Below are 24,957 nucleotides of genomic sequence, written 5' to 3' on the forward strand. Positions count from 1 at the left end.
CTGCCAGTCTGGGAATGCACTGTGATTAGCTGCTCTGGTACCTGCCGCTGACACTTTCCTGCCATAACAGGCTGTACCTGAAATGTATAATACATCCTATTTCTTAAGGTGCTTTTTATCTCAGTATTTTATCACAGCATCAGAAGCAGAAATCCCTAGAAAAGGACTGGCTGCAGACAGACATTATCATCACACGTAACTTACATTAACCAGTCTTTCCAGACTTGGGATGATTAGAGAAGTTTCACCTCCTTTCACATCAGGGTCCTTCTGCATGTCCTTAATAGCTTGCAAAATTTCTTTCATGCCTTCTTCAAGTTGCTTATTTTCTTCAACTAATTCTTTTACTGTAATTATATTTTTTCACAATGAATAAATATATTGTTCTTACAACTTACATTTTCCATGTACATGATAGATATTTCAGATAAAAAAAATTGGAGGACAAAAATGTAAATAAAAAATCCAACTATAAATGGAACAAGAACAGTTGACTTAAACACCATGCTTATCTTAGTCATATGCATACACACACACACACACACACACAAACACACAGGCAAACATGCACAGGCACACATGTGGCATAGCTCTGTTAAATTAAAATCCTTACATTTTTATAACTTCACTTTCACTTAAGCATATAAAATATGTGATGTACTTTTATAAAAATATGGAACTTTAACATTCTATAACAATAAAAATGCCTATGTAAACCACAAAGCTATGTAACAGGGACTAAGCTAAGATTATAAAGACAATTAGAGATTAAAAAATAACTAATTATCTGGGCAGTGGGAGCAAATGTCTTTAATCCCAGCACTCAGGAGGCAGAGGCAGGCAGATCTCTGTGAGTTCTAGGCCAGCCTGATCTGCAAGAGCTAGTTCCAGGACAGGGCTCTAAAGCTACAGAGAAACCTTGCCTCGCAAAATCGAAAAGAAAATAAATAAATAAACACATAAATAAATAATAAAGTATTAAAGTTTACATTTTAGTGCAGAGAAATTAGGTATAGAAAAGGAAGAGATAATAGTGACTTACATTTATTCTGAAATTTAGCAATTACCGTCCTACTTCTTTCTAAGTCTCTTTCCTTCTCAATTAGTTCTCTTGAAAGAAACTCATTCTGAACAAAGAGAATAAACATGTTTCATAAAATATCACAGTAATAAATAGGTGTCAGGTTAAAACAATGCTTTATAAATTCAAGTTTAGCACATCAGAAAAGAGGCTACAGAGACAGAGCAATTATAAAAATGCAGGCCCCAGGATAAAACCAGAGATGTGACCACCTCTTCCTCCCGCTCTCCCCGTGGCTGGCAGGAGGCGGGGGATAGCAGCAGTTCCTGTCCTAGTATCAACTGCTGTTGCCCTGCACGGCCTGTCTTTACACTACCTGTTCTGCCTGGCTTCTCTGACGGTCAGGTTCTATTTCTGCATTTCTACTCTGTTCTTCTTGGATCGATAAATCCTGTGCTATACTTGCATTCTAAAGAAACATTTAATATATTAGGCAAGTCAACAAGTTCAAAGCAAATATACTGTAATTATTTTAGTTTTTATTTTAAAGTACAGATCTGTTATTATAAATGAGTTTTAATGTGCAGATAAAAAGAAATCTTATCTAGAACTCTGGTAAGAAAATAAGACAAATTGCATGAAGAAAGCTCACCTGCAATCTAAGGAATACTAGCTCTTTCTGTAGCTGTTCTATAACATTTTCAAGGGGATCTAGCTGAGATGACTTGGGCTGTGCGGTAACAGGCACAGGATCTGCACTTCTCAACATCTCAGTCTGTGAGGATGATTCACTCTGTCTTTTCTCGTCTTTTACACTGAGCTCAGCACACTTCACTTCATAATGGACCTGTTCATCTTCTGATGTTACTTTTTCCACATCATGGTCATACGATTGTTGACAAAATACTGCGGACTTTTGCCCATGTGATAATTTCTGCATTAATTCTGAAGCTCTTGGTGATGCTTGAAATGATGAACTGCTTTTCTGTAAGAATATGTTTTTTTCTAGAGCTTGCTGGCTTCCTGACACTTTCTTCACACACTCCTCGGAAAGAGAGCATAGGCAATCACTTATCTCTTCATTGCTCTCTTTACTGAGGGCGCTGACTAACGATTCTAGATTTCTCACAGACTGCAGACATGGTGCTTTAAAAATCTCCCTTATTGTAATAGCTTCTGGAGCTGTAGTATCGTCTTTCATTTGCAAAAATGAGGAACCTCTAGTTAAAGAGACCATAGGATGCACTCCACTTTCTACGCTAGGATGAATTGCAGGCAGCATTCTCGACAATGATTGTACGATCATATTCTCCTCTGTCTCATTCTGATCTGATTGCAGAATACCGAAAGATGGTCTCCTAGGCAGCAGCTCTACTGTAGCTGAACTCTTAATCTGTGTTCAAAGTAAATATGTCTCGTTAATCCATCCAGAGATACCAAGTTATTTAACAGCTAAAAAGAGCAGAAGAGCTAAATGAGATTAAGTGAAGAAAAAATGCACTGCTAGCCTTGTCCCTTATTCTTGTTGTCAAAGCAATACTGTTTACCTTTGATTGTGTTTCATTCATGCTTTTGAGGCTCATAAAGTTTAGTTGTCTTTCTCCTATTTTATCTTCCTGAGAAAACTTTTCAGTTAGGTTCGAGTCCTCCATGGTTAATCCTACAATATGAATTAACAAATAAGAAACCAACACAAAAATCACTCTCCTTTAATCTAATGCAAGAATAAAGTTTTAATTCAAGCAAAAGGTCCAATGTTTCTAAAATCCTAGATCAACATGTAGCCAATATAACTCTCTAATCTTGTTTATTTTTAATAAGTTATCAATAAAATGAGACTGACTTGAATGTACCTTCTTTATCATTTTTATGCTAATTTTAAAGTATCCAATAATAAGTTGTAGAACTATTTAAGCATATAAAGAAAATCAATTAAAAGCCATACATTTATTTTAATATTTCTATTTGACTTTATTTTTTGCGATGCTAGGAAGTGACTTTGTGTAGGCTGTGTGCATGCCAGGCAAGTGTGCTAATAGAGGGCTGAGGTCTCAGTCTTCCAATGGGGTTCTTACAAAGATATTTGCAATTTTATATGTCTTTATATTGTTACTTTATGTGCATGGGTGTCTGTGAATCACAAGTGTGACTGATGCCTGCAGAAGATAGAAGGCGTTAAATCCCTATAATGATATTTTATTTATGTTTCAATAAACAGAACTTGCCTAAAGATCAGAAGGGCAAAGCTAAGCCACTAGGGTCAGGCAGTGGTGGCACACACCTTGAATTCCAGGATTTGGGAGACAGAGGCAGGTTGGAACTCTGTTAGTTCAAGGCCACCATGGGCTACACAAGATCAATACAGAAACAAATCCAGGTGGTGATGTGTCAAACCTTTAATTCCAGTTCTAGGGAGTCTTACACCTTTAATCTCAGCACTAAAGAATATAAAACGGGGGGAGAGAGAGGCTCTAGCTGCTTAGTCTGCTTAGTCTGTGGTTGCCCAGGCTTGGTTGGTAGAGGTAAGACTTCTCCAGTGGCTTGGCTGCTTTGCTTTTCTGGTTTCTTTCTCTGGGTGTTTATTATTTGTTCTACAAATCCCCGAAGACTGAAATTACAGACGGTTGTGAGCCATCATGTGTGTGATGGGAACTGAACCAGGTCCTCTAGGAGTCAGCGCTCTTAGCTGCTGAACTGTATCTATGGATCCTTTAAATTGTATTGATTTTGATAATTTCATATATTTTAAATTGTATTTTGGTCATATTCACCCATTACCATCTCTTCTGCCCTTTCCACAGTCTTTGAACCCCTTATTCTCAGAAAATCCCTGTCCTGTTTCCATGTCTATTGTTCTCATGACTTCTAAATTTAATTAGGATTGCCTGTATGAACATGGATGCAGGGGAGTATGGGAAAGAAGCAAACTAGTTACTTACTGATTTATTATGGATTTTCACATCTCTAAACTAATAAACTAGGGTCACATAAAAAAAAAGACAAAATGGGGGGTTGGATGGGGATCAAGAGATGGCTGAGTAGTTCAGAGCACATACTGAGCTGATGTGATGACATATGCCTTTAATCACAGCACTCTGGGCCAGAGATAGCAGGATCTCTGTGAGTTCAAAGCCAGCCTGGTCTATATAGAAAGTACCAGGGCAGCCAGAAACAGCACAGTGAGACTGTCTTGCCAACCCGCAGCAGCTACTGAGTTCATATGCCTTAGAGAAGAATGTATTTACTGTTACTTTCCTAAACCAGTGTAATTACTAGCTGCATTCTAAAGAACTATCTTTACACCCACAGATAAGAATGTATCTCTCACTCTCTCATCAAAGAAACACCTCTTTGCAGCAGATGGACACCATTACTAAAAGCCATAACTAGTGAAAACACAGAATAATGACTATGGGGAGTCCATTCCCAACTGAGAGCAACTGTAACATAGCCCTTATACCGCAGGCTCATGGGACATTGCAGGACTGAAACATGGTAAGAGTCAGAGGACCAGGGAGTCTGCTGAAAGACTGAGTCGTCTGTGTGTGACAGGGAAATCACAAAAGACAGCTGCTTAAACAAGACACCAGTTAACATCTCAACACGACCATGATCAATCACACGGGGCTACCACTACGTGAAAAGCTATAGGAAATCACAAACTGCTGAGAGGAAGAATTAGTTTTCCCTTAGATTAGGACACTACCCAGTTTACCACTGTCGAGTGGTCAGCCCTAAAAACCAACGTCAGAGAACACAAGGTGGAATCAGTAGGCTGCATTTACATATTTATTTGCACACACACAGACACACACACACAAGATGGAGGGAGGAACACGGGAGTGTTATGGGAGGAGAAAATAAGACAATAATATTTTAATTTACAAAAGTGTGTAATGCTTCTCCAAAGGACCCAAAGTTAGTTCACAGTACCCACACCAAGCAACTCACAACTGCCTATAACTCCATCTCCAGGGAACCCAATGCCTTCTTCTGGCTTCCATGGGCATTGGCACACATAGAGCAGAGAAATACATACAAAAGTAAAAATAAAACTTAAAAAAAATTTAAAGAAAGAAACACTTTCTACATGGTCCTCAAAAATGAACTTCAGTGGATGTTACAAAAACTGCATTGCCTTTCTAAAAGGTAAACAAACAAATGTATGTAAGTTCAGTGAAAATATTTAAAGTAAATAATAAAAATAACCTTCCAATTTACAACTTTCACAACAAGGTGCCATTCTAAGGTGACATACACTGACATAAAAATTACTGTTTTAAGCTTAGCCACAACAAAGTGGAGCTATCTAAAAATCAACAGTCTGTACCCTGAATTTGTCAAAAGTGTATAATTCCTAAACTTGGTTGTTGCTTTGTTTACCTGTTTCAGGGTAGGATCACACTAATTAATACCTAGCTATCTCCTTTTCTGGATACTATTTTCTCTTATTACTTGGACCAGATTCCGGGCAACAGAGCACAACAGAGCAAAATCAACTGCCACACCCAGCACACCCCAGGTCCAGGGAGTCCTCCCCGCATGACACTTTCACAAGTATAGAGTGACTGAGAATACCTGAAGCTGCATTCCTTCTTCCTCTTTCTTGAGCCATTTGACGAATTTTTCTTTTCAAATCAAGTCGTTCTTCCTCGAGACTTTCAATCTGCAAAGTATGCATTATTAGTAAGTAGTTCCCCTTAATCCAGACAAGAAAACCGTCAATTGAGCACCACTTGCCTCTTTCAAAAGTATCTGGTTTTCAGCTCTGTACTGCTGCTGTTTTAAGCGTTTACTGTTTCTAAATTCAGTTAAATCAATCATTGTCTTTGGTTCAAGGCCTGAAATAGAAGGCAATATAATTACAAACTTAACAACTGGCAAACCAGTGGCAAAATCTTCATAGAACATCGGGTAACTAGGATTATACAGCAGTCGGTATCACTTGAAACCTGGAGATTTCTTACGCACGAATTTTCCAGACAGTTAAACTACAAAGCACATTAAAGCTAACTAATTAGAAAACCCTGACAAACACATATGCAAAGGTGCTACGATTCAATAGGGAACCCAGTCAGGAGGTAAACTTGGATCCACTCTCACTTTCAACTTGTAACTTAGATACAGAGATGACATTATTTGTTTGTTTATTTATTATTTTAATTTGCCCAGAATATAATAAGATTATGCTTAGAGCAGTGCTGGGCAGGTTGCAATGTTTATTAATACTAATAATGTTATTATTGGTCTAATTCTTTCAGCTAACCTGTCTCCTAATTTGTCTCCTAATTTGCCTCCTAATTTCACCTCCTGAGGTGAAAATCAGGATCAAGACAATGTAAAATAATTGCAAACCACACTTTGATAATTAAAGCTAAACCCCTAGCCAGGCAATGCTTATATACGCCTTTAACCCCAGCACTCAGGTGGCAAAAGCAGGCAGATCTTTGAGTTCAGGGCCAGACTGGCCTATAGAAGTACAGATAGAATTACAGGACAACCAGAGCCATTGGTTACACAGAGAAACCCTAGGGGAAAAAAAATAATTTAAAAAAATGCTAAATTCCTAAAGGCAGAAAACTTGGCTTTTGTTGCAGCTTTCTAGATATGTTAGAAGTTACTCAGTCATACTTCCAGGCTCCTAGCTGTGACCTGACAGGTCAAGTTAATCAGAAACCTTCAATAGCTAATATAATCCTAAATTCTAGTTAGATTATTTATTCACAAATAAATAATCCATATAAAGTATTTATTTTCTTTTTTTTGATTTTTTTTTATTTTGTTTTGTTTTTTTCAAGACAGAGTTTCTGTTTGTTTAGCCTTGACAGTCCTGAAACTCACAGAGATCCACCTGCCTCTGCTTCCCAAGTGCTGGGATTAAAGGTATGAGCCACCACTGCCTGGATTTATTTTTCTTATACACAATTTTATAGATTTTAGAGTTTAACTCTGAGAAATCACTAATTGGTATTTAGCGAGTAGAATAAAATCTTATTTAAATTATACTATTCATTGTAAGGAAGCACCCTAGACTGTGCACCTTAGTTACAACTTACAATATAAACCAGCAATATTAATGATTCACCACTTATTCTAAAAAGTACATACATTCCAAAGTTCCATTTGTAAATTACACCTTAGACTAAATGGAACTCTTAAAATACTCAGGTAGAACATATGCAGTTTAAATTGTATTTCTATGTCTTTAGAAGGTTTGCAAATTACTTTTTTTTTTTTTTGGTTTTTCGAGACAGGGTTTCTCTGCAGCTTTGGAGCCTGTCCTGGAACTAGCTCTGTAGACCAGGCTGGTCTCGAACTCAGAGATCCGCCTGCCTCTGCCTCCCGAGTGCTGCGATTAAAGGCGTGCGCCACCAGTGCCCGGCTTTGCAAATTACTTTTAAATGGCCTCATCTATATGGCCTCATCTGAAACAAAATCAGTTTTTAAACTAACAATTCATACAGATGTTTCCTATTTGTAGAAATACAGTTGACTTCTCATATTTAGCACAATAAAATGCACTTTCACCTTACAATAAGCAGTTATTACTGAAGACATACCAGGCCAACCATGTTCCTTACCAACCATCCCAACACAGTGAGGTCCCTCACCCACTTCACTCAGGGTATCTCTACTTTTAAGTGTTTCTACAGAAATATTTACTTGGGGAAAAGTCCCCTTCAACTACTGAGAAGTAAATAAACAAACCTATCCTAATGCCAGAGGCAATGCACAGGGGAAGAAGGAACACTGTGTGTGGAATAAACAAACCTATCATAATGCCAGAGGCAACACACAGTGGAAGAAGGAACAATGTGTGTGGAATGAGAGGATTCTGATTGGGGAAAGGGCCACTGATCCTACCAAAGTATAAACAGAACAAAAGTAACAAAGAAGACTTGAAAAGCAGGGTATAGGAAAAAGAAATGTCTCAGAAATGAGCTTACCGGCCTGTTCTCTAAGGGCTTCGTTTTCATCAAGGACATCATTGATCTTCATCTCAAGTTTATTGATTTCCTTGGTCAGTACTTCAATCTCTCCATCTCTTATTTTAATTTGGGCTTTACAATTCTTTATTTCAATAACAGCATCTTCTAAGCCATATACACCCTGAAAAATACCCCATCTAACTTAAATATAACATAATTTATTTGAACAAATAAATGTATGAATTTACTTTTATATGAAGTTGAAGGGTAAACCTACCCACACCTGTATTTTACATGGCAGATATTTTATAACTGATACATAAAAATGATTTATAAACAATATTTATGTATCAGTTATAAAATATATTAATAGAGTATTTTACCAAGCATCAATAAACCAAATCTAGTAAAGAGGGTAGAATAAGAACATCTGACACTTCAGCAATGTGACTCAAAATATTACATACGAAACGCTGAGTACACAGACATACACATAAAGGTATAGACATAAAAACATAAAAATAAAATGAGGCATACCGATCAGAGTATATAAACATACATATATGGTTCAAATAAGCTTTTCTCAGCTGTGCTGACAACGCTCCCTCCAAACGCCAAAGACCACCTAACAGAAACCCCAATACCTTTTTGAGCTGCTGGTCAAGGTTTCTAAGAGACTCTCAAAGCGTACAGCCTGTTGCTGTTGCCCTTGACTGTCCCCCAGAGGTAGGACAGTCTCAGACACCATGCATTTCAGAAATAGCGCCAGAGACCCCTGGCTGGAGCAGATTCTTAAGCCCCTTCCCTAAGGACTGGCTTCGTGGTGCCAGGCACCATGCAAGCTTACAATGCTGGGAGCAACTAGCAGACCTGCACTCCTGTGGCTTATAAACCACCAGCACCAGCATGGCACAGTAGCCCTGAGGGGAGCTGCTGGGGCGAGTGAAGCCAGGGTTACTGCAGGAGAAGCCACAGCACCACTTTACAACAATCGAAACATCTGTTCTATACCTATAATAAGTGCAATCCTCTGTATCTATGAAGAAGGAGACCATTACTGAAAACCACAGCCAATCAAAATGCATAGTTTAGAGGGCAGTCAGGCTGGGGGGCCATTGCAAAAGAGGGAACACAATCTTAAGAGTGAGATAATCAGGGAGATTGTATATCCTACTAAATGTCAGAAGTTATGCCATAAAGTCTCATCAACACGCCTGCCTACATAAGACCAGAGATATGCCCAGGTAGATGAAGAAAACCCACGAGGCCTCAACCCTACACAAAGAACTACAGGCTATCACCGAACGCTGAGTAGGAAAAATAGTCTTCTCCAGTAAAAAGCACAACTGGTTATCCAACACCAAAGAAACACATAACAGTAATACATGCTGATAAAATTATATTTAGGAAGATATACTTATATACATGTAATAACAATTAATGAAAAAGGAAGCAGTGAGAATAAGAAGGGGCATGTGGGGGGTTGAAGAGAGGGGAGTGGATGGAGAAATACTATAATAAGAATATCAAACATAAAAGGAAAAAATAATAAAAATAAACTTTTTACAAAAGACAAAAACAGGTTTGGAAACAACCCCCATGCTATAAAACAAATGCCCAAGAATTTGAATAGTTTAAAAGCAACAGAGCTATAGAATGCTTTCTGTATGGAACACAATACCAGCCACAGAGCAGAGCCCATGTCAGGGTGATCTGAAGCTTTTTGGCGGACAGGGTGAAAATACTTACAGATTCATAATCTTTTAATCTCTTCAAAGCCTCAGCCAAGTCTTTATCCTTCTCCCTGGCATCAGCCTCAGCCAGGTCAGCTATTCGCTCAGCCTCTTTGGCTTTCTCTTCTAGACTTTGTACTTTTGAGTGAATCTTCATATAATGAGTCTGTTGATGAAAGCTTGAAGTACCTAACCACGTGAAGACAGAATCACAAGTGAACTGAATTGAAGAATTAATATTCCTTCCTATTAGTCAGTTGTTCCCAAATAGGGGCAGAAGATGTAAGGCATAAAAATTCTTACATGTTGGAATATATATTTGTGAAACCAAGGACCAAGTACTGTTTTATTCATTAATAAAACCAACTAAACAGTAGAAGTGAGTACAATTACTCTAACTAGAAGGATGTGGATTATAAAAATGAGTGTAAGAGACATATTACTAAGACAGAGGATGTTTAATGGTCACAATAATCAACATTTTTTGACCACCATTGACAGAATAGATTTTCAGCTGGACAAATGGCCAACCTCAAGGTCTAGAACTCTTCTTTCTCCTCCACTTCACCAATGGAATCTTTCCACTGGTCTACAAAACTTAAAAACTTTTCTAACTTTCCTTTCTCCTCCTCAGCCTACTACTTTCTTTTTTACCTTTTATCCCCCACCCCAAAAAAAACAAACAACAACAACTAAAAAGATTTCCTCCATTTTTTCTCTTTTTCTGTTTGCTTTGTATTCAAGCATGGGCATTACTAAGCTTGATGATTATCTCAGTGTTTATCTTGAGCTACCACAGAAATGAACAGTTTGTTTTTCCTAGGTGACATTTTATGTGGCTGCCAGAACTCAGAATCTTACGGTGCCCCATCTCTCTGCACATTACTTCTTAGTCTATTTCACCTCATCAGCCTCCAGATTGGAAGGATTCCCAGAGATTCCTTTTGCGATTTTTACATAAGCTGTAGGCCCTGGCCTGATGACCTAGACAAGTCTCATAACTTCAAATGGAATTATGGATATTCCATAAAGTATGCCAAACTTTAGTCTTTAGCCTACATTGTGCTTTAAGAACTTTAGAAGAGAAGCCATATACAAGTATCTGTTTATCATCTTTAGCTGGAGCCTAATAAACATCTCAAATTGAACATGTTCAAAACACTACCTCATCATCTCTAAACCTGCCCTTCTCACCATCCTTTCCAAGATACAGATCAAAGTCCTAATGAGTGTCCCTCAAATCCTCCACCTAACTAACCCAACTTCTATCACCTTCAAAACACAGCTAAAACTGACTTTGTTAATACCTCTGTTTGCATAACGCCCAGTCTATGAGGTCATTCCCATAGTGTGGAAACAGTTCTCCATGCTTCCTACCTTTAACCGCTACTGTCTACAGCAGACACAGTCTAGGTGAGACAAAATCATTCCCATCTCTTTTACCCAAAATAAAAATCAAAGTCTTCACCATAAACTAAAGACTTTTAATAGCAGGCCTTTAGCATCCTCTTTGATCTTTTTTCGGCTACTTTTTGTTGTTCAGTGTTGTCTGCTGACTCCTAAACAGGTAGTGTTTTGAACACGCTCCCACTGGTTCAATCATACACCCTGCTTACTCCTTCCCTGCCTGTCCAGTGAGACCCTCACTTCACTGTATAATACAACCTGTATTTCACACCTACTTTTTTATCTTCAGCAATTACAAGTATGCCCATTTGAACTGCTATACCTCAGTATAGTACCACATGTACTTTTATAGATATACTAGTATTTCTCTCAAGGGCTTCAATTTGGAGGATTTGATGTTATAGACAATGTAGTATAACAGTCAAAGAATAGAATGAGAGATTTTTGTAGAATTATTTCAAATGCCAACACACAAAATGATTTCTGAAAATAACTGACAACATGTACATATATGACCATTTTAACTTTCTGTACAATCTATCTAATACTAGTGTCTAAGTAATTTTCAGCATTAGAAAGATGACAGAAAAGCATGCATTACTTACAAGTTTAAACACTAGGAATCTGATATAATTAATATTTTACAAATTAAAATATTTATAATTTAAAAAATAGTAGCATATCAATTTTATTTTGATAAAGTCTTTTGAAACACAATGATATATGGAAGTCATATACTTATAAAATATTAGATTACCTTTGTCTTTCTTGATCTCATTTTTCAAATCTTCAATAATAAAAGTATTTTTTTCCATTTCTTTCGTGTACTGTTCTACCTGTTCAGTAAGCATCTTAATTTGACTGTCTCGTTCCTGGATTCCCTATAAAATATTTTGAAGTATCAAATAAACTTTCTTGTTATGAACATAGTTTTTTTCAACTAATAAGAGAATATATTTTCCTGTGGCCAAACTATGTTTCTTTTAAACATTTCTATTATATTAGTTAATTTATTTTGTGTGTGTGTGTGTGTTTGTAGGCAGGAGTGTGGAGGTCAGGTGACAACTTTTAAGGGTCAGTTCTCTTTTTTCATGACACTGGTTCCAGGGACTAAACTGGGGTGTCAGGTATAACACTAAGGTGGCGCCAGACCCAGCAAACTATGTTTCTTAAGTATTCCTCCAACTGTACTGCAAACATGTAGTTCACTGTTATCATGTTAATATATAAAGATGGAAAATGTATTCCAGAACTCCCTAATATTTGTGACTTTTATAACTTCTTACATATTTTTCTCATCATCCACTGAGTCTTATCTCTACCACTGTAATGTTTGTTTTCTCTGTGACTTTCGCACTTTATGTAGAAACAACATCCTCGTTGTTCTCATTCATCAAATACATCTCAAATTCTATTCTGTCTTTAGTGCTTTAACTGGAAAGAATACACATAAGGAAAGGGTTTTTATTTATTTATTTTTTGTTGTTTTTCTGAGTTTGTTTTCCTGAAAACAAAACCTTTAGGAAGCACATTAACAATATAACCACACTTAGTTTACTTTATTTAGCATAGGCATAAATATATGATAATAAACGTTAAAAGGTAGTAAGATTTTAAAATCTATAGGTTTTTAATAGATTCTTAGAATTCCAGTCTGACAATACATAGTAATATAAACAAGCATAATAATTCTAATCTGAATATAACTCTCACTCTAAACTTAATTCTGGTCTCACCTCCCCACATTTGGGAATGTATGAGAAACTTCACAGTTTGTTACACACTCAGTAATGGAAGCCACCAATTAGGCACGGTGAAACACAGACAGGCCAGCTCAGACATTAACATAACATGCTGATATTGCAAATTTTGAGGTTTTACCTGTTTCAGAGCCATGATGTTACTTTTATCAGCATCAAGTTGGGCATTTTTAAGTTTCTCTCTCAGATTATGTAACATTTGCTGATATTCAATGATTTCATCATCTTTAGATGACAAAATTAACTATAAACAAAACAAGACACGTTATTTAAAAAAAGAAAATTAACAAACCACTTTTCATTTATAGAAAATAATAAATACCTTTGGTACATTTAAAGCAATACAAAAAATAAAATGCTTTTAAATTGTTTATTAGTGTGTGGTATACAATGTGTTTGTCTGCATGTCTGTGATCAGGGGCTGACAGGGGTATCATTCTCTTCAGCTCAGGTCTTTCACTGAGCTTAGATCTTACAGGTTATATAGACTGACTGGCCGAGGACTCTGCCTGTCTCTGCCTCCCCGGTATGCTCACAAGGTACCAGGGATCCACACTTCGGACCTCATAATGCCACACAACTACTGTATCATCCTCCCCAACCCAGGAAGTAAAATTAATTTAATAAAAGAATGTCAGAAACTACAACTACTATATTACAGATTGAAATTTACAATTCAACCCTTAAAGGAAACTCTCACCTCGACTCTCAAAGTTATACAACTACAAAATATTTTATATAATATGTCTATTAAGTAAACATTAAAATTTCAGAGAAAAGTACAATGTATCTTTAATGAATGGAAGAGTATGTTATATTCTTAGCTACAGAGAGCAAAAAGTCATAAGGATGGTAATAAATATCATAAAAATTGTCCATAAGAGTCTAAAAGTCAAAACCAAAATGAGAACAGGTTTTTAGATATTTAGACATGCAACAATTTAAAGTGTATGTAGAAAAAAATGAATGTACCTAGAAAACAGCTCAATCAAATGAATAAAAGGGAGAAAAAAAACTCAAATCCTACACAAGTCTTTATGTAATGAAAATAGTGAGAAAGAGAAAATATTCAAGAAATATTATTTGAATAAAAGTTAGCTACAACCATTGCACTTTTAAAAAAATAAATATAACTGTTTCAAAGATTTAAATAAAATATAAAACCAGAAGATAGAAGAAACTAGGAATAAGATGAGAAAAAAATCTTCTTTCTTTTTCAAAGTATATTAGTCAATATAAATAATCAATCATTTATCTATTTATCTTAAGATAATGTCTCACTACTCAAAAGTCCAGGCTGGTCTTCAATTCAAGACCCTCAGCCTTCTAAGTAATAGGATTAGGCAAATATAACCTCTAGTCTAGCAATATTAGGATTATCTAAGTATAATGAAAAATCAAAAAGAATCAAAAATATAATAAATTTAATTATTCCATATAAAAAAGAAGCACTTCACACAAAAATTATAAAAATCAAAGATAGATACAGTTATAATTTAAATTACAATCACATTTGCAGCAATTGATTTTACCAAAAAATTATAAATATATATATATATGTATATATGCATGAATAACTTCTCATTAAAATACTGCTTTCAAAAGAAAAACTGTAAACCTCCTAAATATCACATTAGGGAAGTAATTCACTATATGTACAAAAATTAAATGATTAAATGTGATTCAAACATCTGTTTCTTTCCAAAGTGGAAATCCTATTCTACAGCTGAAAGACTCTGGCTGCCACTTGTCCCTGTAAGGACCAGGAGAGCAGCCATGCTCATTCATCCATGGATTGTCAGGTCACAGACACTGCTGTTTCCACGCCGAAGCGGCAGCTGAGTGGTTACAACAGACCTGAATAGCTCAGGTGTTTATGTTCTAGTGTTTCTAGATTAACTAAGCCTTACGTGATTCACTCAGCTTTATCCCTACTGCAACTACATTTGCTTAAAATATAGATTATCTGAGCTTTCCAAATAATAAACAATTCCTCACTACCCATATGGTTTATGTGAGCATGGCCGGAAACAGAGACAACAGAAGTGTGACAGCTTTTACAATAAAAATGACAAATTCAGTCATCTCTGATCATTCACAAATAGCAGCCATCACTATCCCAGCTCTGGAACAGGTCTGACTGGAAAGTAGGAATCAGGTACACATGGGGCACTCTGCCAAGGCTTTCCAAATGATTTTGACAAATCTGTTCCCAATCCATTCCTGATTAATCCTGCCTTTAATACTTGTCTAATAAATAAATGAATCCAAGGACTACATATACAAGTTTAGAGCTGTTCTAGTCAGAACACATAATAAACTTCTTCAAAACAACATAAATGTTATATCTGGTTTAAGTCCTTAAAAGTCAAAACTGAAGTTAAATCAAAATAGAAAACAAGAAAGTCAGATCAACTGAGAAAGCACCTTCCATTCTTCCACTTTTGCATTGACAGCCATCATGACTGGATCATCCTCTTCATCTTTTGCTTTCAGAAGATCTGTGAGCTCTCGCACCTAAGAGTGGCAATCGGTTCATGAAATGGTGCAAATCAGTGCATTTAATGTATTATTATATATGCATATTTATTAATGTACAAATACATGCTTGCAGATGCCTTATATTTCATGTGCTATTCATATAGCACCTATAGTTAAAGGTGCTACTTAAAGGCTGTACAATACTAAATGAAACTGTAAAATCTGAAATGCTCCCAAACTGGATACTCTTTATGGTACCACAAGAGGAAAATTACACATCATATTTCATGTGCTCTGTTTTAGTCAAAAAACTAAAGGTGTATGAGCACTGTATTAAAGAACATGAACTCAGGGACATATGAACTTCACCATAAGGAAACCTGACCCCAAGTATTTCAGATAAGCTACACTCACCAAATTGCTGTGTACTTACTAATAGAGAATCATATCTGTCAACATTATTTAAATTTTAAATAAGTTTATCCTACATAAATAATAAATAATATATTGATATTTAATATATTTTCACTGTTTTTAAGACATGAAATTAAATGTAAAGGTTATGTTTTTAACAGAAAATCTTCATATCCCCACACTTATTTATAGCACTGCTGTCTACTCTCACTCAGGCACCATGTACATTCCTTAAATGTCAAGAATCACAGGCACGTATGAGAGAACCCTTGTGGACAAGTATTATCGGGATGATAACATGTTACTATATTAAGAAAAGCAGCAAAACCCGCGTGTTAGAAGACTAAAGTACTTCTAGTGTCAAATCATCAGCGATGACTTCGTATGGAGCTATGCGAGAATGTCTTGGTTTCAGCAGGACTCTTACTTGAAGTCGATAGTGCTCATTCTCTTTCTTTATCTGGTCCATAGCGGTGTCTGACTGGTGCACAAGAGCCTTCATCCTGTTATACTCATCAGTCATCTTCTCCATTTCCTGCACAGACTCTTCTAGATTTTTTCTCATCTCTTGGTTCTGAACTTCAATTTTCTCATTAGCTTCCGTTAAGGTCTAAAAATGTTAAGTAAGCTATTACTTTAAAATAGTTTTACAAGAAACTGAAATTCATATTAGGTTAAAATTAAACAGAGCCACAGGGCCCTCCAAAGAAAAAGTGATTCTTCACAGACCATCAGGATTAATGTGGCATTGGCCCATTAAGTCAAATTAAATGACAAATATAAGGAGAAAATAAATATTTACAAATTCGGAGATACAATTTACTTTGTGCTTTAGAAGTACACAGTGTAGCCAGAGATGTGTCGGTGGGGAAAGCACTGCAGTCAAAACATGTGAAACTCAGCTTGAGTCACTAGACGGCACATAAAGCCAGACACAATACTATTTATTTTTATTCCCAGTGCTCCTGCTGTGAGATGGGAGAGAGAAAACAGCTGAATCCATGATTTGCTGAGCTAGATGCCTGGAATACAGAGTAGTGAACAAAGAGATCCTACCTCAAACAGGGCAGAAGCTGACAGCAAAGAGCAGAGGTTCTGCTCTGAGCTCCACACACGGGCAGGCACCCTCTCACACACACAAATGTACCGACAGCCCTGCACGCACACAAACTAAACACTGAAATACAATGGTAAGCACATCATCAAAACTTACCAAGAGCGAGAGATGTTAGATTCAAACCACCCTGATATTCAAGTTTGTAAAACCGTTGCTCTGAACTTAGCCATTTTACCTGAATTTCATCCAAATATTGAACAAGTTCATAGTTCTTTTTAGACAGCTGTGATCGGTAGTCGCTGTCTTCTCCTCTCCTTGATAGAAGTGACTCTTTTTGTGAATCTATTTGTTTCTGGTAGTCAATAATGTCCTGACGAAGCTGTTCATTCTGAGGTTTGAGCAAACACAGTAGTCGCCCATTAAAAATACTATCCAGTGTCAAAAGAAAACAACAGGACAATAAACATTGACAAAAATCTATCTTTAAACTAATGCTCCCAGAACACATCTCTAAGTCCCCAAGGTTCCACTACCCTTACAGCCTCACCTTCTTCTTTAGACGTTTGTTCTTCAGTAAAGGACAGGAAAGGATAATCAGAAATGAGAAAGGCAACACATAATTAAAACTAATATTTATGTTTTAAAGGAAACAGGAATAAAGAACTTTTTAGGAAAACTGAATATATCTATTTAAAATAGCCAAAGAAATGAAAATACTAAGGATGAACCAAAAGAAAGAACATTTGGACTACGTTAAAATGAAATTTTAAATTTAAAATTAAAAGTAGAGAACATGGCAGATGGGGGTTAGAGGAGGAAGAGGGATGGGAAAATGATGTCATCATATTTTAACTAAAGTATTTTTTGGTTTGAAGTCAGGAAATTATTATTTATCACATACACAAAATATAATACAACTTATAGCTGGGCGGTGGTGGCACACGCCTTTAATTCCAGTACTTGAGAGGCAGAGGCAGGCGGATCTCTGTGAGTTCGAGGCCAGCCTGCTCTACAAGAGCTAGTTCCATGACAGGCACCAAAGCTATACAGAGAAACCCTGTCTCGAAAAAACAAAAAACAAAATAAATTAAAAAATAATACAACTTATAAGATTTTATGAGAAATAAAATTCTTAGAGTGCTAGACAAAGAGTCATAAAGAAAGAAATCTTGAAATGCCGAGTTAGCTGATTAGGGAGTGTGGCGATGTAACAGAAAACAAGATGGATCCACACAGACACAGAAAGGAATAAACTACCTAACGGGCTCATATTTTGGTTGACTTTGTAATTCCCCGAGACAAAGTCATCAGAAAATCAGCTAGTATGATTATCATTGGTTACACAGAGGACATGCCAGTTAAAAATACAAACTTAAGTTAACATTTTAAACAGGTAATTCTTTGTTGAACCACCACATATACTGAAATTTTCTACTAACCTCTCTTCTTAATTTGCTGTTTTCATTTTCTGCCTCCTCATTTCGAAGAGCCAACTAAAATAAAATAAAAATAAGATAAAACTCAAAAGTAATTAACAGCTTATTCCCATATTCACTTGTTGACTTAAATTCTAAATCTTTTACAATAGAGCAGAGAACATTTAAAACTACTAAAGACTTCATATCTAGGACACTAGGACACAAATAAGACAGAATTTTTAAACCAAGAATTTAAAAAAGTACAAAAACAGTTCAATTTTAAATAATAATAATAATAAAAACTGTATACCAAAAGCAAACTAAAGGTTAAAAATTACAAACATCTAAAGGTTATACTGCCCAATCTTTTAAATGTTTAAAATCATTCTGTCTTTCCTTATGTCAAGAAAAAAAACACTCTTTGCTCTTTATAAATTCTGAAATACCTAGAAAATGGCAGTACAGAAGAAAAGTTAATTGAAGCAATCTGAAATCATGTTGGCCTGGGGTTATATCCTTGGACTATCAATTCTTACTTAAGTATGAAAAAGTCATTTACTATCTCTTAAATTCATTTCATCTCCTTTATGGACATGAGAAATATGATGTATATAGTCCTTAACATGATACTCAATGAACAAAACAGCAGAAAATGTCAAATATTCTTTTCTTCATCTAAAAGAGTGTATTTGTGACAGTGTCTTTTTTCTTCTGGACAAAGAAAAAAATAAAACCAATAAGATGGCTTTTTATTAACTAGTCTCCATAAAACACCCTTTTGATGGCCTTTTATTTTTCTGTTTTCTGCCTTACTCAAGCAAAAAAAATCCAACCACAATAGCATGCAACACACTTGGAAGGTTCTATAAGGAGGCATAATTTGTTCTTTAGACACTAGGGTGCAGCAGGTAGAAGACAAATCAATGCATACAAAGTACCTGACAGATGACAGAGACCCCATTTTATCTACATTACAGTCAAATAAACAGATGTAGTTGTTGACAATTTCTTACTTCTCATCTTAGGAAATGATGGACCTTCTATCCAGAGTGTGCTCTTTGACATTACATACATTTCAATTTCTGTGGCTACACTCGCCTCTATTTCCAGACTCAGTTTATACATTATATGCTGAACACCCAAACTGGCTTAAATAGCCCTCCAAAGCGTATCTCAACAATCTTATATCCTGATGCACCCATAAAATATCAAATTATCTTATGCTATTCTTAATATAAATTGTGAGTATCTGTTAGAACTAGAAACTTTGTACCATGCAGCAAAGTTTTGATTATGCTGAAATAATCATAGGTTAAAGGTGAAAGGAATTTATACCTTAGCAACTAAGAAAGGATAGGGGCTATGCATTCATGGTTTTTCAATTTCACCTCATCAAAATTCATTAATTCATATAAAACTCACCAAAATAAATTGATAGTAAGAAAAACCACTTGCTTATTTATGAACATGAAATACATTCCTTCATACTCACGTCCAAGACCAAAGTTAATTTTATGTTATTGTAATGTCCTCAGAAAAACATGTCACAAAATTGAAGGATTACTTTCCAAGTTATATCAGTAGAAGTAGATAACTCCATTATATTTCAGAGATGAGATGACACAATGAATACTGCTACAAAAATGAGCTAGGTGCACATTATTCCTCAACTATTACATAAAATCAAGAATTGATATCAAAGGAAAAAACACGATTGGCCATATAGGATTATCTTAGCATTAAGATTCATTGAGATAAAGGTGTCTTACCTGTTCATTAACTTTCTTCTCTTTATCCAGCTCTTTTTCCATATCCTCTAATTCTCTATCTTTCTGTTCCAATTGCTTTTCAAGTTGACGAATCTCATCACGTAAAAACCGAGTATCACGTCCACCTGCAGAATGCTGAGCCATCTGAAAGGCATAAGCCAAGGATTAATTCTTCAAAATATAAGCAATTCCTTTTTACTTGAAGGTTCAAGTGAGTCAACAATAAAAACTCAACTTTAGATTTTCATCATGCTTCAACATCAGATATGTAAAATCACAGACATGTACACACCATTTAAAAAGAACTTAAAGTTGGGTGGGTAGAGAGGTGGAAATGATCTGGAAGGCCTTGGGGGAGGGGAATATGATCAAAATATATTCAAATTTAAAATAGTTTTATATAATAAACAACAAACAAATCTTAAGTTATTTAGGCTTTAAATTATAAGTCAAAAATCCATGCACTTTCCCGAACCACCAAAAGAACCATGTAAAACTGGCTGCAGGCTGTCTGTTACAGTCACGAAGTCACAGGTTCAGACTAAATTGCAAAGGCTTAGAGACTAAGGGCTGGGAACTATGAAGACTGCTCCTGAGTCTTAGAAACCACCTTGGTGCCCTTGAGCTGCCCTTTCTCGGACACCAAGACCTACTTACAACAGACAGTACTTTGTAGCATAGCAGAAATCTCTCTGGTGCCCATCTTTGTCTAGTTCAGAAGCCATGTGTACAGTTGGTTGGGTTGTGGCAAGTGCAAAGATTTAGATTTTCAGGTTTAACAAATATAAATGTAAAGCGCCATGACTGGTTAGTACCACTCTATAAGAAGGCCGAGACATCATCACTTTAAAGCTTCCTGACTTTTAAATGCATCTTATTTCCTGTTCCTGTCAGTCACACTGTGGCCTGAAACATTCATCACCTGAACTGCCTCACACTCAACACTGCCCACACATCTCTGCTATGTCCCTCTTATCAATTGTTTCTCAGTCCTCTCTACTCCAGGAAGCTTTGCACTGTGATCTCTAAAAGCATCTTCCAAAATACACATTGTATCCTGAGCTTTTGTTTCTAACTAAATCCTTCTTTATTTTCTTACAAAGCTGGAATGTTGTTCTTTTAGGATACTGTTTCCCTAGGAACTTCCTCAACAGGGAGTTGTTCACTCTTGCAGGCCCAAGGAAAGGTTCCTATTCCAGCTTTCATCCATCCTGCCTCCTCCAAGCTACCAATCATGTCATTCTTCTGCCATCCTCTGTATCTTCACTTGATTTGATTTTACGAGATGGCTCTTTATCCCACTCTGATACACTCATGATACGAGCAAGTCACCAATCTCCTACTCATGTTTTTTTTTTTTTTTTTTTTTTTTTTTTTTTTTTTTTTTTTTTTTTTTTTTTTTTTCAGATTATGAAGAGGTTTTATGATTTATTAGATGATTCATTAAATTTAGAAATCAGACTTTCATCATTCAAGAACCTTTTGGAATACCTCATAACTGATATGTGAAGATAATCCTCCCACCAAAATTTGTTCCACCTAAAGACCCCATTGATTTTTTGATGTGGGATTGGTCGTTCATCCTGGGATGACCAGTCTTGAAAACTTGATAGGGCGTAGAATCCTCTAGGGGATACAACTCTTGGAATGCCTCCAACAGTACGCTAGAGAGGCCTAACCAAAGAAGGGAAACATACCAAGACTGAATACAGAAGAGAACATAAGCGGAGCAGAAGCCTTCATTGCTGGGTACTTCCTGACCACACATATAATGTGACCAGAGGGCTCACATTCCCACTTCCATGCTTTCTGCAATGATGTCTGTACCTAAAACTAGGAACCAAGATAATAAACCCATGGTCCTTTACACTGTTCTTTGTTAGTATTTTGTCTCAGCAACTTGTAGGTATAGTTTTCCTGTCCTACCAGTAGGAGCTAGCCTAGGGTAGCTCAGTCTTCCATCAGAAATCAACTGAGAGTGTATTAGAAACAAAGAAAGAAAGGAAAGTAGTCAACCTGAGCCATTCCCACAATCCCATACTTTCACACGAGTTATTTAATAACTTTAAATAACTAGTTAAATATAACTTGTGTCTTGATTTAGTACATTTTGCCAGTCAAATGCCCATAACATATCCTTGGAAAATGACATTTTGCTCAGTGATTCTCTTACTTTCCCTCCCGTTAACAAACGTGACCACAAAGGTCTTTGACTTACCCTTTTCCTGTCTCCAACCTTCCCCTGCCCCAAATCCAATTCTGACATCCTACCTATTTAGCTAAGATTTCATTATCAAAACTTCGAGCTCCTCAGTTGCCACATTCTTCTATTCCTTATCTGCTGTCTGGGTAAAAAACTATGCAGAGCCAACTCAACTTCATAAATCACTTATTATAAGAAATATTTACTGAGAGTGCTTGGAGTGCTTGACATTTTTCCAGGAGCTTCAAATACAGCAGGAAATATGAAATAACACATCCAAGTACAGAGCTGAGTCAAAAGATGGAGGACTAGAACTGCAATCTGACTGCAGATCCCTTAGTCTTCAGTCCTTGCTCCACCGCATTACAAAGGCTCCCTGACATCCCTAATCTCTGAGCGTACTGTCCTCTGTCCTCCATTCTTCACCTCACAGATAACCCCCTTTCCAATCTCTCAACTTCGAAGCACTAAGGTCACAGGCAAGAAAAGTTCCCTACGCACGTGCTCCCTGATCCTTTTGTGTCACCTTCCTTCTGACCTTTTCAGGATCTCAGTGTGTGGAGTTCCCACACCCCTCCATCTCAATTACTACCAAGCCTTCTATATACGTTTTGGGACTGAAAGCTCAGATGGCAACTGTTTTTGCTTTATTCAATGCTTAATTCTTAAAAATCAAATCACAGAAACATACGCTGTACAATGAACAACTCTCGACTACAAAATTTCCATTGTATTTTTCAACCTACTATCTGGAAATAACGTAAGATGATGCAATTAATAACAATTACACTCAATACAAAAGGCCGTACCTCCAGTTCATTTTCCAGTTTCATTACTTTTGTCTTTAATTGATTTTCTATTAAAAGAAAAATACAAATGTTTTAATTGGTTAAATTTTCTGCAATCAGATTTTAAGTGAATGTTTATAAAATAATGCAATTACCAAATCCATGGAACAGGCATTCTAGAACTGTCTTGACCTGAGTAAGTGAAATCTTACGTCAATGGGCAAAGCCATGTCAGGAACTCCCAAGCCTGAGAACCATGGCAGATGGGAGAACCTTCCCTCCATCTGAGTGTGAATGTTGGGAATGTGTGTAGAAAATGTCCACCACAGCTTTCTTCCCCATCATGTTTATGGTTTCCCTACAGAGAATAATGGAATGATATTTCATTTATATTTTAATAAATAAAGCTTGCCTGACGTTCAGAGAGTAAAACAGCTGCACTGATCAGCCTTACAGACCAGGCAGTGGTGACACACACCTTTAATCCGAGTAGCCACACTAGTTTTCCATAGAAACTGGACAATAGTGGTGCACACCTTTAACCACAGCACTAGAGAGGAATATAAGACAGGAAGAGACAGCTCTCAGACAGTCTTATCCTGAGATTCCTGGAGGCAGGATCATCATTTAGAACTAAGATAGAGGTAAAAGCCAGTGGCTGGCTGTTTTGCTTTTTTTGATCTTCAGGTTGAACTCCAATTTCTGTCTCTGGGTTTTTATTAATCGTGCTACAACTACTCCTACCGAGATTAGCTCAATCTGCCTCCTTGTTCAATTGTATACCAGAAACCCTGACTCCCATTTTATCTGTAGGCAATCACCCGACTTCATGTTCAGCAACACACAAGAACCCCGCTTCTCCTTAAGTGTATACAATAAAGACACTGAGCTTCTGGGGTGCTGCAGACTCCATGAGAGAGCCTAGTGCACCCGAAGCCAACTTTTCTGTGTGTCTTTGTGTTGTCTTTCCTTCATTCTTTGCCACATCAGTCAGGTCAGTCCCTGAAACGGTGCAAGGATGCAGCATCTTTCACGACGAGTTGAAAACGCATTTTGTAGAATATGATAAATTTTGTACTGACAACTAATGGTGACACAATATTTTTTTTTCCCCAGACATTTACCGAATTTTGCTTGTTCTTCTCCAGCCTTTTCGACTTCTTCCAAGGCTAGCTCGACTTCCTGAGCTTTCATCTAAATATAAAATTGAAAGAGAAAAATCTGTATTGTTTACACTGTAATATAAACAGCAAAAAATGCAAATAGTTTCATTTGCTAGCTTGGTCATTAGTGTGTACAACAGCTAGCACACAAAGAACGTTAGTACATATTTGTTGGATACTTAACCTGTAAATTCTAGAATGGCAAGATTGTGAGTCATCTCTGATTTTTCCATTAAATTTTATATCCACTGTTTTAAATGTTTTTGTAATCTTTTTCCCATTCCAATTGTTATTATTCTGGTATATAATTTTATTTATTAATACCACATTAGAACTGGAGCTTCCCAGCTCCAATCCCCTTCAATCTGTACTATACAACACATCTAATTTTGCTATCTTAAGTAAATTTCTGAATTTGTCAATTATGGCTCAAAAACTTTTATTCAATCCTAACCTGCTAATAATGGAAAATACAGCCTCAAACCCCAGGACAAGAAATCCCAAACTACCAACCCAATAGCTGTTTGTCTACAGCTTGCTACATGCATTTGCCCTAACTTAAAGAGTAAGTACATATTCTTTCTAAGTATTTATTTATGAAAATCTAGAATCCTCTTACCATTTCACCATTAGCTTCTAGAAGACATTTTGCATTTGTACTTGAACTTTTGGCTACATTTATGTTATTTTTAAAAAGTACTTTTTCCCCTACACACTCTTTAAATGTTTTTAGAATAGGAACTAGATTTGCTATACATAGTACAACCCACTTTAAATATACACTTGAAGAACTTATTTTTGAGGGATGACATAG

The 24,957-nt window shown here is 36.3% G+C and overlaps 1 protein-coding gene across 2 annotated transcripts in view; it reads right to left on the reverse strand.

Moving 5' to 3' along the window:
- The window catches only part of Cep290 (centrosomal protein 290), a 79,513-nt gene that overhangs the window by 53,417 nt on the left and 1,139 nt on the right, over nt 1-24,957 (reverse strand). Inside the window, exons 4-21 of one of the 2 annotated variants that reach the window (XM_075954626.1) lie at nt 24,105-24,174; nt 23,002-23,048; nt 19,990-20,133; nt 18,242-18,295; nt 17,038-17,190; nt 16,173-16,355; nt 15,278-15,367; nt 12,972-13,094; nt 11,848-11,971; nt 9,700-9,872; nt 7,969-8,131; nt 5,762-5,862; nt 5,600-5,687; nt 2,569-2,681; nt 1,674-2,414; nt 1,398-1,490; nt 1,043-1,127; nt 205-347 (exon numbers count right to left, since the gene is read on the reverse strand). In XM_075954626.1, the coding sequence (XP_075810741.1) occupies nt 205-347; nt 1,043-1,127; nt 1,398-1,490; nt 1,674-2,414; nt 2,569-2,681; nt 5,600-5,687; nt 5,762-5,862; nt 7,969-8,131; nt 9,700-9,872; nt 11,848-11,971; nt 12,972-13,094; nt 15,278-15,367; nt 16,173-16,355; nt 17,038-17,190; nt 18,242-18,295; nt 19,990-20,133; nt 23,002-23,048; nt 24,105-24,174 (2,688 nt within the window). The remainder of the gene's footprint in view (nt 1-204; nt 348-1,042; nt 1,128-1,397; nt 1,491-1,673; nt 2,415-2,568; nt 2,682-5,599; nt 5,688-5,761; nt 5,863-7,968; nt 8,132-9,699; nt 9,873-11,847; nt 11,972-12,971; nt 13,095-15,277; nt 15,368-16,172; nt 16,356-17,037; nt 17,191-18,241; nt 18,296-19,989; nt 20,134-23,001; nt 23,049-24,104; nt 24,175-24,957) is intronic. The other variant, XM_075954625.1, reaches the window with a different exon arrangement.

Source organism: Microtus pennsylvanicus, chromosome 20 (genome assembly GCF_037038515.1).
Source record: "Microtus pennsylvanicus isolate mMicPen1 chromosome 20, mMicPen1.hap1, whole genome shotgun sequence".
NCBI lineage: Eukaryota > Metazoa > Chordata > Mammalia > Rodentia > Cricetidae > Microtus > Microtus pennsylvanicus.